At 43.0% G+C, this 14,186-nt stretch overlaps 1 protein-coding gene across 2 annotated transcripts in view; it reads left to right on the top strand.

The window, feature by feature from the left end:
- Window positions 1-14,186, top strand: part of LOC137369650 (putative leucine-rich repeat-containing protein DDB_G0290503) — a 35,607-nt gene that overhangs the window by 9,696 nt on the left and 11,725 nt on the right. For both annotated transcript variants that reach the window (XM_068030986.1, XM_068030985.1), the window contains exons 3-4: window positions 1,910-2,112; window positions 5,303-5,438. In XM_068030986.1, the coding sequence (XP_067887087.1) occupies window positions 1,910-2,112; window positions 5,303-5,438 (339 nt within the window). The remainder of the gene's footprint in view (window positions 1-1,909; window positions 2,113-5,302; window positions 5,439-14,186) is intronic.

Below are 14,186 nucleotides of genomic sequence, written 5' to 3'. Positions count from 1 at the left end.
TTTTTATATTCATCATCAGTATCAAGCACTCTCCGATCAGATATGGTACAGACCTCTTTATCTTCTCTCTTTGGCCTCCTTATCTCGAGAGACAATGGGTAAGCGCCTGGAGGTGGTCAGTGGTGTGTGGAGCAGCGCCTGGAGTGTCTATAAAGGCCAATTCTAGAGTGGCAGGCTCTTCCACAGGTGCTGCAGAAACATTTGTTTGTCGGGGCTGTTACACAGTTGGCTCTCCCCTTGCGCTTCTGTCTTTTTTCCTGCAAACTGCTAAGTCTCTTCAACTCGCCACACTTTAGCCCCGCCTTTATGGCTGCCCGCCAGCCCTGGCGAACGCTGGCAACTGACTCCCACGACTTGTGATCAATGTCACAGGACTTCATGTCGCGTTGCAGACGTCTTTAAATCAGAGACATGGACGGCTGGTGGGTCTGATACCAGTGGCGAGCTCGCTGTACAATGTGTCTTTGGGGATCCTGCCATCTTTCATGCACAGACCAGATGCACATTAAATACCCAAGTATTCTGCCTGCAGAATATTGTTTATTCCCAAACTCAGATGCGAACTCCCAATGCACTATATGGTAATACATAGTATTTACAGCACAGCAACAGGCCATTCATCCCAACAGGTCCATGTTGGTGTTTATGCTCCACACGGGCCTCTTTCCCTCTTTCTTCAACTAATCCCATCAACATGTTCCTTGATTTCGTTCTCTCATGTGTTTATCAAGTTTACCCTTAGATGTTTCCCCTTAGCTGTATCTATGCTGGCCATCTCAACTACACTTTGTGGTAGCAAGTTACACATTCTAAACTATTCTCTGGGTAAAGAAGTTTCTCCTCAATTCCCCATTGGATATATTTTGTTTTATTTTGTTTTAGAGATACAGCACTGTAACAGGCCCTTCGGCCCACCGAGTCTGTGCCGACCATCAACCACCCATATTATACTAATCCTACACTAATTCCATATTCCTACCACATCCCCACCTGTCCCTATATTTCCTTACCACCTATCTATACTAGTGATGATCTTATATTTATGCTCTTTAGTTCTGGTCTTACCCACTGGTGGAAAGATTGCTATGTCTACCCTATCAAATCCTTTCATAATCAACAGTGCACACTGGGCAGGAGCTGGGAATCAAATTGACAGCAACTTCTGGATTTCTGTGTTTAACTGTACATGTGCAAATGCCAGAAGTTGTTGTCAGTTTCAAAATTCTACAGATGGCAAACACTGACAGTTTCTTTATCATTACAACCACAAAATTTGTGCCAGAGGCTTTTTGGCCCTTTTAAAATTTAAGTGACCACTCTGTCAACCTTAGTAACACAGGATGCAAGGCATAAGTGGACTCATTTAGTGGTGCGATGGTGCACATGATGGAAAATACAATAGGTAGCCGATATCTCTAATTTGCATAACGTTACAATACAACAGCCCATATATGGTCAGGTGTAATGTATATCCCCATTGCTTCCGGTGCAAGATTCTAGAAGTGGCAGAGGAGAGTCGGGAGTTAGCTGAGTGACTGCTGAAGAAATGCCTGCCTAAGCCCATTTGAGTTATACCTGGAAGATGGCACAACGTGAGAAACAAATTGAGGCCATGGCATTTTAAATATACCCATGTATTAGAGAGAAGGGAGCAATAAAAGTGGAGCCCATTGGAGTGAGTAGCAGACTGGGAGATGGAGTAGTAAGCCCTTTGGTTTTATGTTATATGTGAGACGTGGATTTTTGGGAGGTTTTAGACTGAAAATTTAATCAAGTCACCATATATGTAAACCTGTACAGTACATATTGTTAGGCAGTTGCTTTGAGATGTGAGTGTGGGCATAAAATATTTTGGAAGCAAATGTGCACAACTATAATTTGTTAAATCGAATGTATGATACTTTTGTAGAAATTTTCCTGCAGTTGGGAATGAGTGATGAAAAGATTCAAAAGTGGAATCATAATATGGATAACATAGAAATGAAGGAAGCTAGCCACAAGCAATATCAGTTTGACAGTGTTTCTCCGTTGGATACTAGCTCAATAAGCAACACAAAAGATGAGCTTTCATTTGCAACTGAAACTATCAGTGCATCTTCAGAGCTAACACAGGTAAGAGCACTTAGATTTACCTCAAAGATGAATGTTGGAAGCAGCAAGATATATATATATTTATTTGTTTGTGTATAGTGATATTGTTTATATTCCACAGGTAAGGCTGACTGGATTCATAAATGTGAATGTGTAAACAGGGCATGGATTCTATTTCACAGTTCCTATAATAAAATTCATCGATACTACATCTTAAGGATTACATCTTTAAAAGTGTCTTTTTTATTTCCATCCCCAGTCTATTTGTAAGGAGAGTACAATGAAGCTCATCTGTTGGGAAATGTGAAATATTATTCAAAATTATGAGTCCGTCCATCTGTCGTTTTTCTGTGATCTGATTGGTCCTTAATGGAAGCCAATATGGAGGCCGTATTTTCTGTGTTTTGGTTATGTTACCCGAAGTGAAAATCGTTTTAAAGAATGGACTGCAGGCATGGGAGCTTTCCATTTTATTACAGGGGAATGAGGCCACTTTATTCCATTATTGAGGGAAGTGAGGGTGGAATTCGCAGACACACTGCCCATAATTTTTCAGTCTTGCTTAGACTCGGGGGTGGTGCCAGAGGACTGGAGAATTGCAAATGTTACACCCTTGTTCAAAAAAGGGTGTGAAGATAAGCCCAGCAACTATAGGCCAGTCACTTTAACTTCAGTGGTGGGGAAACTTCCAGAAAAAAATAATTCGGGACAAAATCAATAGTCACATGGACAAATGCGAGTTAATTAAGGAAAGCCAGCATAGATTTCTTAAGGGAAAATCATGTTTAACTAACTAGCTGGAGTTTTTTGAGGAGGGAACAGAGAGGGTTGGTGAGGCCAATGCTGTTGATGTGGTGTACATGGACTTTCAAAAGGCTTTTCATACAGTGCCACGAAACAGACTTGTGAGCAAACTTGTAGCTCCTGGAATAAAAGGGATAGTAGTAACATGGATACAAAATTGGCTGAGTGACAGGAAACAAAGCATAGAGGTTAAGGAATGTTTTTTGGGCTGGAGGAAGGTTTGTTGTGGAGTTTTCAAGGGATCAGTGTTGGGACCCTTGCTTTTCCTGATATATATTAATGACCTAGACGTTGGTGTACAGGGCACAATTTCACAGCTTGCAGATGATACTAAACTTAGAAGCATTGTGAACTGTGAGGAGGATGGTATAGAACTTCAAAAGGACAGAGACAAGTTGGTGGAATGGGCAGATAAAGTTCAATGCAGAGAAATGTGAAGTGACTCATTTTGGTAGGAAGAACATGGAGAGACAATATAGAATAAAGAGTACAATTCTAAAGCGAGTGCAGGAGCAGAGGGACCTAGGTGTAAATGTGCATAAGTCATTGAAGGTGGCAGGACAGGTTGAGAGAGCGGTTAATAAAAGATACAGTATCCTGGGCTTTATTAATAGGGGCATAGAGTACAAGAGCAAAGAAGTTATGTTGACCTAGTATAAGACACTAGTTCGGCCTCAGCTAGGGTATTGCATCCAATTCTGGGCACGAGGAAAGACATGAGGGCATTAGAGAGAGTACAGAAAAGATGCACGAGAATGGTTCCAGGGATGAGGAATTTCAGTAATGAAGATAGATTGGAGAAGTTAGGACTGTTTTCCTTGGAGAAGAGAAGGCTGAGAGGTGATTTGATAGAGGTTTTCAAAATCCTGAGCGGTCTGGACAGACTAGGTAGACTGTTCCTGCTCGTGAAAGGATCAAGAACAAGAGGGCACAGATTTAAAGTATTTGGTAAGAGAAGCAAAAGTGACATGAGGAAAAACTTTTTCACGCAGCGAGTGGTTAAGGTCTGGAATGCGCTGCTGAGAATGTGGTGGAGGCAGGTACAATTGAAGCATTCAAAAGTGAATTAGACAGTTATATGAAAAGGAAGAATGTGCAGGGTTATGAGGAGAAGGCAGGGGAATTGAACTGAGGGAATTGTTCTTTCAGAGAGCTGGTGCGGACACGATGGGGCGAATGTCTTCCTTCTGCGCTGTAACGATTCTGTGATTGCATTACAGATTGAGTTATCAAGAGATCACAGTAAAATCAGGAAAAATGTTCTGTTAAATGATTTGCTTCTTTGTTTGCTTGTTGGCGCCTTTTCTCTCCTCCTCTTCTGAAGATAGATATCAGCCTAGAATTTGGTCTGCACAACGCCCATTATTCAGATGCTACTCGGATTACTAAGGTCCCAATATGACGAGCTGAAAACATGCACATATTTCCAACTATGTTTGCTGCCGTTTCCTGACCCCTCAACAATTGTCACTACTGCAACACTAGCAGTGGCCTGATTTTGCACTGCTCCTGGTTCCATTATAATGAGGTCAAGCTGCAATATCTGGGGGAGCCTTGGGCCTCACCATTCATACACAGGGAATGCACCCTGTGCCCATCGTTGGCCCAAAAATGGGCACTCCTGAATTTCTGGGTCATTAACTCTTATTGAGACATTTTTCTATATTGCCATTCCCCACTGAACCATTGACTGAGCCTTTATTATTTGTGTATGAGTTTCAATGGTGCATGCCAATCAGTAAGCTGTTTGTCTGCAGGTAAAACTAAAGCTGTGCTCACAGAACTTCCATAACAATCAAGAGTGGGAACCCTCACTGATTTTTGCCCTTCTAACCCAGGGCACTGTGCGGTCAGCTATAACGCAAATCCCACTGCCTGTGTGAAATCAGTTTAGCACAGGCTAGGGATTGAACCGGGAATTTTATTGGTTTGTATCGCTGAGTTACTTGCAAAATGAACACACAAAGTTATAAACTAAGATTATTTTTAGTTAACAAAAGTGAATACTATGGTATAGGTAGAAAGAAAAGTCCTTGTGAATTTCTTTCTAATCAACATACAATGAACATTCAGTTATCTATTAAATGGGCTGAATGTTTGGCTTGGTAACACAACATAATTTACATGTACATTTAGCTGAACAATCAATATAATGATATGCTCCATGGCCAAAATAGTGGCAGTTCTGAGACCAACTTTCTGACAGCTGTTGTCATGTGTATCCTCTGTTCCAACAGCAATGAGCAAAACTAGAATCAGAATCAAATTTCAATTTTTTGACTCAACAGTGCTAATGGTGGAGTGTGCAGGAATTTTTATTCATGAATTGATGCCCTTGTGATTAAGATATTATTTGCATATCTGGTACATGCACTACTTCTCTGTTTCTGCTTGGGCTCCAAACCAGGATGAATTGAACAGTAGTGACTACCAAGAGGAAAAGCGGAAAGCAGATTGTGGTAGCTGTCTTCTTGGCATGGATGTTTTAGAAGAATTTTCGCAAAATCTGGATTTATCATCTTTATCTGAGACGTTTTCCTGTGGTAAGTTTACCAAACCAGTGCATTCGCCTCATTATGTGAATGCACACCTTAGATTTTCATGAAATACTGAATGTCGACACCCCTGATTTCTCAATTGTGCTTAAAGTGTGGTGTGGAGCTGAGCCACGTAGATTAAACAGGCCCCCAGGTTTGATCCCTAGAGTGTCCACTAGTCTCTGCCTGGTGAAGGTGAGGGAATGTTGGTTTCAGTATCTCAGATAAAGAAGGAAAAGATTATCCAGGACTTTCCACCCTTGACCAGGATGCTATGAAAAGTGTGTGCATGCACATAAGCAGAGTATCACACTCAGCTGCCATGGCGATTATTGCCAAATTGCCCACCAGCATTGACTTGCCAAACTTGGACATGAATATTGAAAATGTGGCCCATGTACTGGGAGGAAGGACACTGCTGCCATGCGGCAAGATGAGTCACAGAGCTGGATTTTACATTAGCCGGACGGGAATTTGCCACCAACGTGAAAGTCGGGGGCGAACCTGCTTCCACCTAGCCCGGGGATCCGTCCCGCATTTTATGGGTCCACGGGCTTTAATTGTACCGAGGCGGGACTTCCACCCATTTGAGGGAGGAGGTCCTGCGTCAGTGAGCTGCCAGCCAATCAGCGGACCGGCAGCTCTTATTCCCACTAGGGAGCGGTGGCCACTGCAGGGACTGCAGCCCAGCCAATGCCAGGGACCTTGAAGGGAAGGTAAGTTGGGGTTGCCTCACCAGGGGGATCGGTCCTTCCCTGGTGAGGCTGGAGTGGTCATTTGGGGAGAGGGGGTTGTCGGGTCCCGGGAGTGGGTTGGGAAGCAGGGGCAGCCCTCAATCAGGCACCCTGTGCTTGACTGCCATGCGCCCCGCCCTCGCTGTTGCTGGGCGGCCTTTCACATCTCCACCATGCCCACTTGCCACGGGTAAAATACCCGTGGAGGCGGGCAAGGGCCCTTCAGTGGCCGTTAAGCGGCCGCTTAAGGGCCTTGATTGGCCTCGGGTGGGCAGGCTGTTTCTCACCCCCCACCCGACGCTGTAAACGTGGCCGGAGGCAGAAGTGAGGCAGGTAGGCCTCCCTGAGCCTCCCGCTCAATTTTACGTCGCTCCCACGGCACCATCCGACCCACTGGGGCGGCGTAAAATTCAGCCCACTGTATCAGGACAGTGGGGGTGAAGAGAAAAAAACTGGAAGGAAATGTGAGGGGGCCGGGGAAATAAACCAGAAATTAGTATGTCCAAAATATCTGAGAGTAGGACTGGTAAATATTTCTTGTTAAATTTCCTGTGGCATTGATCATGGTATGTTGTTTTATATAATGCTAGGACAAACTAACCATGCAAAATCCAATGTATTATTTTACAATGCAAGTGGTATTGTGTTTAAGCAGCCTGTCCTTCTCAGACCACACTGTCAAATTGGTACAAGAAGACGCTTGGTGAGGGAAGTTTGCAGATTACACAGGCTGTGATGCAGCTCCATCAGATTGCTACTTAACCAGAATCAAAGCTTACAGAAACTAATAACCACTAACATAAATGTTAACCTTTTTAATTAATAATAATCAGTGGATTTAGAATTCTAAATAAACATGAAATGCTGAAGGTGCATCAGCATCTGAAAAGAGAAAAGATTAAGGTTTTTGCTGTGTATGCCACCAAACTAAGCTAAGTTACTGTTTATTCTTTACAAATGCTGTTGTGTACTTTTGCTATTTTTATTTTTTATTTAAATTTCCAGGATTTGCAATTTTTTATCTTGATGAATTTGTAGTCAGGTTGGTCATGATACCGCTGATGACTGCTTTATAGCTTACAAATTAGAAAAATGCTCATTTTTCCTATCATTTGGAGTAAATAATAAATATAGTTACTTAATATGGGTTTTTTGAAATAAATTGATCTTATTTCTGTAAAATAATAAGTGTAGTGTGGGACTCTCCTCTTCTTTCCCTCTTTGACCATTAATGATTGTGACAAAAATGAAGTATTTTTATCTACATTTGACTTAATAGCTGTCCCTATGAAACCATTCACAAAACATAAGAGCCCATATTTTCTCACTGGTTACAATAAGCTTAAAGGGGGCGGAATTCTTAAAATGCATACAGGAGAGCTTTTTGAGCCAGTACGTAGAAAGTCCTACAAGAGAAGGGGCAGTACCAGACTTAATCCGAGGGAATGATGCTGGACAAGTGGTAGAAGTGTCAGTGGGGGAGCATTTTGGGGATAGTGTCCATAACTCTAAGATTTAAGGAAGTTATGGAAAAGGACAAAGATGGACCAGAAATAAAGGTACTGAATTGGGGGAAGGCTGATTTCAATATGATAAAACAGGATCTGGCCAAAGTGGACTGGGAGCAGCTACTTGTAGGAAAGTCTACATCAGACCAGTGGGAGTCATTCAAAGAGGAAATAGTGAGAGTTCAGAGCCAACATGTACCCGTTAAGGCGAAGGGTAGGACCAACAAGTCCAGGGAACCCTGGATGTCAAGCGATATAGAGAATTGAATCAGGAAAAGAAAGGAGGCTTATGGCAGATTCAGAGCGCTGAAAACAGAAGAGGCCCTAGAGGAGTATAGAAAGTGTAGGGGGGTACTTAAAAAAAGTAATTAGGAGAGGGAACATGAAACAACACTGACAGGCAAGATAAAGGAAAATCCTAAGGCATTTTATAAGTATATTAAGGGCAAGAGGATAAGCAGGGAAAGAGTAGGGCCCATTAGGGACCAAAGTGGCAATCTGTGTGTGGAGCCGGAGGATATAGGTGAGGTTTTAAGTGATTACTTTTCATCTGTGTTCACTATGGAGAAGGACGATGTAGGTGTAGAGATCAGGGATGGGGATTGTGATATACTTGAACATATTAGTATTGAAAGGAAGGAAGTATTAGCTGTTTTAACGGGCTTAAAAGTGGATAAATCCCCAGGTCCAAATGAGATGTATCCCAGGCTGTCATGTGAGGCAAGGGAGGAGATTGCAGGGACTCTGACACAAATTTTCAAATCCTCCCTGGCCACAGGAGAGGTACCAGAGGGACTGGAGGACAGCGAATGTGGTATCATTATTCAAGAAGGATAGCAAGGATAAACCGGGTAATTACAGGCTGGTGAGTCTAACATCAGTGGTTGGGAAACTATTGGAAAAAATTCTGAGGGACAGGATTAATCTCCACTTGGAGAGGCAGGGATAGTCAGCATGGCTTTGTTAGGGGGAGATTGTGTCTAACAAACGATTGAATTTTTCGAGGAGGTGACTAGATGTGTAGATGAGGGTAAAGCAGTTGCTGTAGTCTACATGGACTTCAGTAAGGCTTTTGATAAGGTCCTGCATGGGAGATGGGTTAAGAAGGTAAGAGCCCATGGGATCAAGGGCAATTTAGCAAATTGGATCCAAAATTGGCTTAGTGGCAGGAGGCAGAGGGTGATGGTCGAGGGTTGTTTCTGCAAGTGGAAGCCTGTGACCAGTGGTGTACTGCAGGGATCGGTGCTGTTTGTCGTGTACATTAATGATTTAGACGTGAATATAGGAGGTATGATCAGTAAGTTCGCAGATGACAGGAAAATAGTGAGGAGGAATACCTTAGATTACAGGACGATATTGATGGGCTAGTAAGATGGGCCGAGCCGTGACAAATGGAATTTAATCCTGAGAAGTGTGAGGTGATGCATTTTGGAAGGACTAACAAGGCAAGGAAATATACAATGGATGGTAGGACCCTAGGAAGTACAGAGGGTCAGAGGGACCTTGGTGTAGTTGTTCATAGATCACTGAAGGCAGCAGCACACAGGTAGATAAGGTGGTTAGGAAGGCATATGGGATATTTGCCTTTATTAGCCGAGGCATAGAATATAAGAGCAGGGAGGTTATGATGAAGCTGTATAAAACGCTAGTTAGGCCACAGAAGGAGTACTGTGTACAGTTCTGGGCACCACACTATAGGAAGGATGTGATCGCACTGGAGTGGGTGCAGAGGAGATTCACCAGGATGTTGCCTGGGCTGGAGCGTTTCAGCTATGATGAGAGACTGAAAAGGCTAGGGTTGTTTTCCTTGGAGCAGAGAAGGCTGAGGGAGGACATGATTGAGGGATACAAAATTATGAGGGGCATCGATAGATTAGATAGGAAGAAACTTTTTCCCTTAGCGGAGGGGTCAATAACCCGGGGGCATAGATTTAAGGTAAGGGGCAGAAGGTTTAGAGGAAAAAATTGTTCACCCTGAGGGTGGTTGGAATCTGGAACACACTGCTTGAAGAGGTGGGAGAGGCAGGAACCATCACGGCATTTAAGAAGTATTTATATGAGCACTTGAAATGCCTTAGCATACAAGGCTAAGGGCCAAGTGCTGGAAAATGGGATTAGAATAGGTAGGTGCTTGATGGCCGGCACAGACATGATGGACCGAAGGGCCTGTTTCTGTGCTCTATGACTCTATGATAGTAAACAGCACTTCTGGTATTTCTCTTGGGTACCTACGCACCCCAACATGACTGGGTATATTACAATGCGAAACAAATAGTGAAAGTAAAACATATGACATATTTCTTAATGTGTGCTTCCTCGAAACACAGGGTTCAAGAGGCATCCTTGTGCCCAATATTACTGGAGCTTGTGATGGGGTGGGGTCCAGGGGGGTGGTGTTCGATAGTGAAAGGGGATGTTTGAAGTCCAGATGGCCCATTTTTATAACACAATTGATTGGAGAGTGGAGGTATCACTTAAACTGCAGGAAGGTGCCAAAGCCCTTTTCCTACACATTCAATGATCAACCAAGGAAATAGGTCAGGGTTACAGTGGGGTTGGGGCAGTGGGCAGAAGTCCTTCTCCACGGCAATGCCACCAGTTGATGGGAAATTCCAGCACCAAATGTCAATTATGAAACCATACAAGCCATAGCAACTGGTGAAAAAGTTATTAAGTGGGTGGATCTGTTTATTAAGCTTCTTTATTGTACGATACTCAAACCAGTTAGAATATTCACCGGAAAAGATAAAATAGTTGAACTATTTATCTATACAAGAATGGTTTTACACTATATTGTGACTCTTCTATTGTTGCTTTTCCATTGAGTAAGTAAATACATGATTGTATTTTATTACCATTCAATAAATTCACTTAATTTTTAAATTTAGAATGAGATCTAATTTGATGGCTCTACCACTCTCTGGAGAAAGATCCTTTGAAGGCACAGGATAAATTCCATTGTTTCAAAGTAAATACTAGACATGACTCGCCGCTAGTTATCTAGATTTCAGGATTAAGGTAGACACTCTCAAAAACTACTGGGGCTCACCTTTGAGAGTGATCTAAAATAAAAGTGCCAAAATGATCTATGGTAAGAAATGTAGAAAAGGCCCAAAAATGTAGTACTGATGGGGACAATTACTCCTAATTTATTTTAACTTTGTTGTATTTGAGCTTTTACTATAGTGTTTGAAATGTTGAACTCTGTACCTTGCCATCCTGTTGGGGGAAGGATAAGGCACTATTATGACACCTCAGTTTACTGTCTTGAATAGCCATATAATGTATTGGGTGAGCTGATTGATTATTTCAGCGCTGATGTAAAGCCACCTTATTTGTAAAAATGCAGGTTGCTCTTTGATGTTCAGGGGTTTAGAAAGGAATTGTTTATGTTCTGGCCCAAAGGCATCACTCCCCAGTAGAGAGAGAGACAGTTGGTGATGTATAGCTTGAGGGTCACCACTCCATAAGTATGGAGCAAGGCGAGGAAGCAGGCCTCCAGGAACTATCACAGCTGGCATGGGGATTGAACCCATGCTGTTGGCATATTTTTGCATCAAATGCTAGTCGTCTAGCGAACTGAGCTAACTGACCCTCCATAAATCAAAAGAAAGAAATAACCTTGTTTAATAAGCTGGAATTGTAATTGCTAAAAATATAAAACGGCCTGCAACTCTGTCAACTTTTAGCAGTTTCTCATTACTGAAGTATCCATTGTAGAAATAAGGGATAATGATTTGAAAGATCAGTACAAGGCTAGAAAAAAGTGAATTGTATAAAGTATTTTTCACCCTGTCAGAATATGTATAGTAGCTGTTGTCAGCTACTCCAAAGTGCGACCTTCTTTGTGTGCCTTCTCTAGGTATCCTAACCCTAAGCAGTCTGCTAGTGGAGGGAGTAGCTCAGTACAGTTTGACTGCTTGCAATCTATAACCCTTGGCATCTGCATTGCCGTGGGATCAGTGTTTTTGGAGGTAGCATATGGAGCCAGATGTGCAGTGTTACATGATGTCACAGGCCTACTGATATGAATGCCAACCTGCAGTTGCTGTGCTTCTCCATGTATGCAACTGCTTGAGGCCATATCTGCATGAGGTCAGCTGTTTTTGCCTGAGTGTAGAACAGTGGCCAGCTATGACTTCTCTGAATTTCTCCAACATGGTTGGCTAGCCATTAGTACTTAGTACAGTTTTTCCATCCTAACTTACCTTCGCGCATATATAGAGGCAAGTGACTGCTCCACATTATCCGTGAATTGTAAGATCTCTTGTTGGCAAGCAAGCCCACCAAGGTCTGACTCCCCCAATATAAATCAGCACAAGGGACCTTTGTCTTAGCCCTGCTTGCTCTTCATCAACCATCATGTTCTTCTGCCTCTTCATCATTAGTGTCCTCTTCTTCATCCAGTGCTTCTTCATCTAGATCCCTGTGTAGATGTCTTGAGGTTTCTACATTTGTGCTGGTGCTTGGTGTGAATGGCGATGCTTGGTGCACTGCTAACTGTTCCTCTACTGCTGATTGCTCCAGACCAATTTTATTCTTGATGAACAAAAACAACATTGATTGCATGTACAGTTATTTGGATATTGTAATGTCATTACATGAATCATGTGTACAAGCGGTTTATCAGTGTGTATGGTGCAAATCATAAAATATTTGATTAATTTAGTGCATATCACTTGCTTTGCACGACTGTTGGACCTCATTAGGAGCAATGATCTCTTCATATCTGTACTTTGCTACTACTTCAATATTGTGGCCCTACATTTATGATTTCTTTTGTTTCGTGAAACTTCTCGACCTCCTTTCAGCATTGGACGCTTAGTTCACTTGGGAATACATTTTCCAGTCCTGATGCTTGGCTTGTCGGATTTGTGTGCTGCAAACTTTAAGTTTGCCTAATATGGAGTGACTGATCCTTCTGATCTTCTGAGGTTATCCAAATGAGATAATGCAGATCGGAGCTTGCCAAAGGAAGAAGGATAAATTATCTGCCCCAGTTCAAACTTCTAAATGGCTGTAGCTGGCATTTAATGGCATGTGGTCATGTAAAAGTATGTTGGCTCATGGATGGGCTTGGGGGTGGGGTGGGGGGGGTGGGGAAGAGAAGCTGGCAAATATTTTCACAGTCTTTCCAAAGATACTGAATTTGGAGTAGTTTAAAAACATCCCAAATCACTAATTTGACATTGACTTGCTAACTGCCACAAAGGAAGATGGTTGTGGTTGTTGGAGGCCGATTATCACAGCTTTAGGACATTGTTGCAGGAGTTCCTCAGGGCATTGTCCTACGCTGAACCATTTTCAGCTGCTTCATCAATTACCTTCCTTCAATCATAAGGTCAGAAGTGGGGATGTTTGCTGATGACTGCACAATGTTCAATTCCATTTACAATTCTTCAGATAATGAAGCAGTCCATGCCTGCATGTAACAAGACCTGAACAACATTCAGGCTTGGGTTGGTAAATAACAAGTAACATTTACGCCACACAAGTGCCAGGCATTGACCATTTCCAACACGGGAGAGTCTAACCACCTGCCTTGACCTTCAGTTGCATTACCATCTCAGAATTCCCCATCATCAATATCCTAGTGGGGGGGGGGGGGTCACCATTGACCATAAACTTGATTGAATCCTCCACTTAAATCCTGTGGCTACAAGAGCAGGTCAGAGGCTGGGTATTCTGCAGCGAGTGACTCTACTCCTAACTCCCCAAAGCTTTTTCATCACCGACAAGGAGCAAGTCATGAGTGTAATTGAATACTCTCCACGTTCCCAGATAAGCTCTAACAACACTCAAGAAGCTCAACACCATCTAGGAGAAAGCAGCCAGGTTGACTGGCATCCCATCCACCACCTTCAACATTCACTCCCTCCACAACGGGCACATAGTGGCAATAACGTGTACCATCCACAACAGGGGTGTCCAACCTTTTCGCGTGAAGGGCCGCGTTACAAATTTTCACCTACATAGGGGGCCAGTAAGTACGTTTCAGAAGGATAAAGGCATTAGAGAGTTATTTTAACATTAATCAAAACAACAAAAATGTGCATTTTGTGAATAAGCTTTAAATGAGAAGACTAATTTATTAATTTAGTATGTTGAACATTGATTTAGTGAGATGCCTGGCATTGTTTTTGCTTGCACAAGTAATCAATGTCTGCCCGCACACTTGATGTAGCGATGCAGAGCATCCCAGATAGATGTCCATCTGTCAGGAGTGATCGTGATCGCTCTCTCTCCCCCTCTCTATATCTGTGTCTCTCTCTCTTCCCCTCTCTGTGTCTGTCTGTCTGTCTGTCTCTAGCTCCCTGGGATGGATTTTAAGAGCGCGACGCTGACCTTGGCAGCGAGCTTAAAAAATGTCGGCCCGTGTGCCGCACACCAAAGAGCCGCCGCAATCTCCTGTACGGCGGGTCGCCTTCTCCAATCACAAGGAGGGGTTGGGCTGTCCGTCCCCGGCAATGGCGTCAGCTGCCTGTGCGCAGGCGCTGGCGCCCTTTTTAAAG

The sequence above is a fragment of the Heterodontus francisci genome, chromosome 5 (assembly GCF_036365525.1).
Source record: "Heterodontus francisci isolate sHetFra1 chromosome 5, sHetFra1.hap1, whole genome shotgun sequence".
NCBI lineage: Eukaryota > Metazoa > Chordata > Chondrichthyes > Heterodontiformes > Heterodontidae > Heterodontus > Heterodontus francisci.
Note: the sequence above shows the minus strand (reverse complement) of the source record. Positions and strands in the feature narration are given on the sequence as shown.